The sequence below is a fragment of the Pagrus pagrus genome (assembly GCF_965226575.1).
Source record: "Pagrus pagrus genome assembly, chromosome: 13".
Classification (NCBI taxonomy): Eukaryota; Metazoa; Chordata; class Actinopteri; order Spariformes; family Sparidae; genus Pagrus; species Pagrus pagrus.
In genome coordinates, this window is record NC_140197.1 from 4169092 (window position 1) to 4172706 (window position 3615).

The 3615-nt window shown below is 47.1% G+C and overlaps 1 protein-coding gene across 1 annotated transcript; it reads left to right on the top strand.

Annotated features, from left to right (window-relative positions):
• Positions 1–278: 278 nt before the first annotated feature.
• Positions 279–2741, top strand: hoxb13a (homeobox B13a; the record flags this gene model as incomplete). Its single annotated transcript, XM_084371051.1, has 2 exons — positions 279–993; positions 2041–2741. 2 exons carry the CDS (start codon positions 279–281, stop codon positions 2286–2288), a joined length of 963 nt encoding a protein of 320 aa, XP_084227177.1. The 3' UTR covers positions 2289–2741.
• Positions 2742–3615: the final 874 nt, after the last annotated feature.

The following is a 3615-nucleotide window of genomic DNA, read 5'->3' on the forward strand; positions in this document are numbered from 1 at the left end:
TGTAACTGGTCGGCCGGCCGGTTACCGGGAGTCTTTGCCTCCGAGCGAGCACCGTCACAAAACGGTGCAGCAAGGCAGAGCACGCGTGTTATGACAATGCGCATGAGGGTACATATGAATTACCTGAGAAGCGTGTGAGCAGCAGAGCCAGCGGTTAGAGAAGAACAAATGCGCGCTACTTCACCTCAATCAGCCAATGTAGCAGCTTAACGCACAGGAGCGGACAGTCTGAGAGGAATCGGCGACGAACGGAGGCCAGACCGGGAAAAGGAGCGCCTATGACAGCCTCCCTGGTCCTAAACCCTCGCTGGCCAGCGGACACGGTAATGTTTGTGTATGACAACAACTTGGACGACTTGAACAAGAACATGGAGGGGCTGGTGGGCAGCGGCAACTTCGCCGCCAGCCAGTGCCGCAACATTATGGCGCACTCGGCGGCCGCCGCTGCCCTGGGGGGCCACCCGTCCGGCCTGGTGCACTCTTCGGCCGGCTACCCCACGGTGGATGTGTCCGCTTCAGGCTCCAGCGAGACAGGCGCGTCTTCGGGGAAGCAGTGCGCGGCCGGACCGTGTCCTGCGGCCGCCGTACCTCACCAGAGCTCCTCGGCCGCCACCGCGTTACCGTACGGCTACTTTGGTAACGGCTACTACCCGTGCAGGATGGGGCGGGGTTCTCTCAAGTCGTGTACCCAGGCGGCCGGAGCCGCGCTCAGCTCTCAGTACATGGACACAACGGTGAACTCTGACGAATACTCCAACCACCGAGCCAAAGAGTTCGCGTTTTACCACGGTTACCCGAGTCCGTACCAATCCATGGCCAGCTACCTGGACGTGTCGGTGGTCCAAACGCTGGGCACCGGAGAGCCGCGCCATGACACCCTGCTCCCCATGGACAGCTACCAGCCCTGGGCTCTGACCAACGGCTGGGGGGGACAGATGTACTGCTCCAAGGACCAAGGACAGGCTGGACACCTCTGGAAGTCCGCTCTGGCTGGTAATACACCGTTTATATTCTCCTTTACAGTCTCTGTACAGTCAGACCATATAAAGGAACTTTGTGTCACTATCTAGAGTAATTTGCAGGCTTACTGCCAGACAGCAGTTTGTGATGTGGGACTTGTGATATGATAGGAAATTATAGACATTCCCTTTAGATTCACCAATTTGATGCCATGATTAATGCACTCCGATAGCTAAATACATTCTGCATGCATTTGGAATAAAGTTACATATCTGAGATCAGTTGATGCAGAGGTGCAGCTGATGTTTATCACAGCTCAAACTATCCCATCGTGTCGGAGGACGTTTTGTGCAACTGGTGCGTAAAAATACGAAAGCGGACCATCAGATCAGATAATTCAGAGATGAACAATTCTTATCTGTTACCACAGAGGATGTTATTATTTAAATGTCTGCCTCATCGTGCTCAGTAAGGTCATGTCATTCATTAATCAAAAGGTCACATGTTGACTGGTGCCAAGAGAACCTTCTGTTAAACTGACAATTAGTTAATTATCTGGTGACAAATGCTCATATTGCATTGTTAACGTCGCGATAACACTTACAGTAGCAGAATTATAATGAATTAGCTACGTGCACGTGAGCCCACTGAACTGTGTTGTCATGTGATTTTGTTTTTAAGAAGGCCGGTGTGGCTCTGCTAAAGTCTGACTTCATTCATTTTTTACACTGAAATTATGCAACGAAATAAAATTGACCAAAAACAACACAATGAAAGAGTCAATGATACACACACACACACACACACACACTATATTTGGGGACAGGTCAGGCTTCATGGTCGTGCTACGTGCAGACATCACACATCCACCATGCTTTTTAGTCCGAGTCGCAGGATGGATGGCCAATCATCTCCAAGCACAACGTCGCTGTGCTCCCCATTTAATCCACAGTCACTGAAAAGCAACACGGCGCACTTATATCTGTGCAAAACTTGAAAGCTACAAAGCTTGAAGTGTAGAAGTGTGCCCCTGTGTGTCCAGCCTCGTCCTCAGGCTGCCCTCTTCTCTTTGTCCCGCAGATGTGGTGGCGCACCAGCACGACGGCTCGCCTTTCCGCCGGGGCAGAAAGAAGAGGATACCGTACACCAAGGTCCAGCTCAAAGAACTGGAGAAAGAGTACGCAGCCAACAAATTCATCACCAAGGACAAGAGGAGGAAGATCTCCGCCGCGACCAACCTGTCGGAGCGGCAGATCACCATCTGGTTCCAGAACAGGAGGGTGAAGGAGAAGAAGTTCGTGGCCAAAGTGAAGACCACCGCGCCGTAGCATGCAGGCTGTTGCGCTTCGGACGATTTAGTCAAGGTACTTGGTGTATTTGCGTGTAAACATTAAGAATGAACTGAGATAAATAACAGAGAATGGAGACAATAAAGAAACTCGGCGTGGTACTCCTGACAGACTAAACTGCGTTCCCGTGTGCGTCCATTCATGGAAGAAAAAGACGAATAAAAAAAGGACAAAAAGGACAAAATAAGATGAAAGAAAAGAACCAAAGCCCTCTGATAAACCTTCTCAGAGGCATCCTGTAAATACAGCACCCTCCTGCCTGCTTCAATGTAACTGTCTGTCCCCTGTCTGTGTTTTACTGTTTGTCCGTGTTGTCCGTGCCCATAGCCTATAGCCGAAAACACACTATTATCCTGTTCATATTGTTTATAAAGCCTGTAAACCAGTAATCAAAGTATAGTGCAACACTTAATAAATTCTTTTAATCCTGAATTAGTCTCCAGTAGCTCTCATATACTCACATTTATTGATATGTAAACTGGCACCTTTGGATTTCGTGCGCGTAATTTTCTTTCTGGTCGTCTCCTCCGCCAAACTATGCCCGTAAAATGTGCAAACACACCCGCAGTTTGCTCATATCAAAGGCTGAAAGCTGATAGCCGCAAACTGGACAAACAGAGCGGGATGATTCAGAGTCCCCATACAGATTCCAAGTGTTTATGAGACTGTGAATTCATATTTGGATCAGGCCTCCCTCTGGTGCATCACCACAACAATGATATCCATGTCCTGCGAGCACTGCACAGGCCCGGATAGACCCGTGTGAACAAAACGTCCCACTGATTAAATGAAGTGAAAGTATTCACATCCTTTACTGAAAATGTTGAAAGTGGAATTAAGACGCATCGGAGCATTTGCGATAAAATGTACTTCAGTGTGAACAGAAAATTGCTAATTTTTAAGGATTTCTTTCTGCCTAATATGAAATTCACTTAATTTGATCTATCACCAATTATATTAATTACTGAATGGACCTAGGTGTTTTCTGTTTCTGAAAATTGCGTATTTTACAAGTAATTTAAGGGTTTATGATTAAAGCTGACAAGGTTTTATTCTTTTAGTATGAAGCTTCAGGAATCATAAAAATGTCATATGTATTAATTAAAAACACAAAATACAACCATAGACACATATTTTAAAAGGAACATTGAGCAGAATACTTCCTGCATGTGGAAGTGGCGCAGACAGCAGACTCGTTTGGAAATGATTGAATAGGTAAAACAGAATTATTGCATCGAAGCAAATTTCTTTTTGTTTCAAGCTTTAAAACGTGACGGAGCTGCGCGTCTACAAACAGGGAACATTC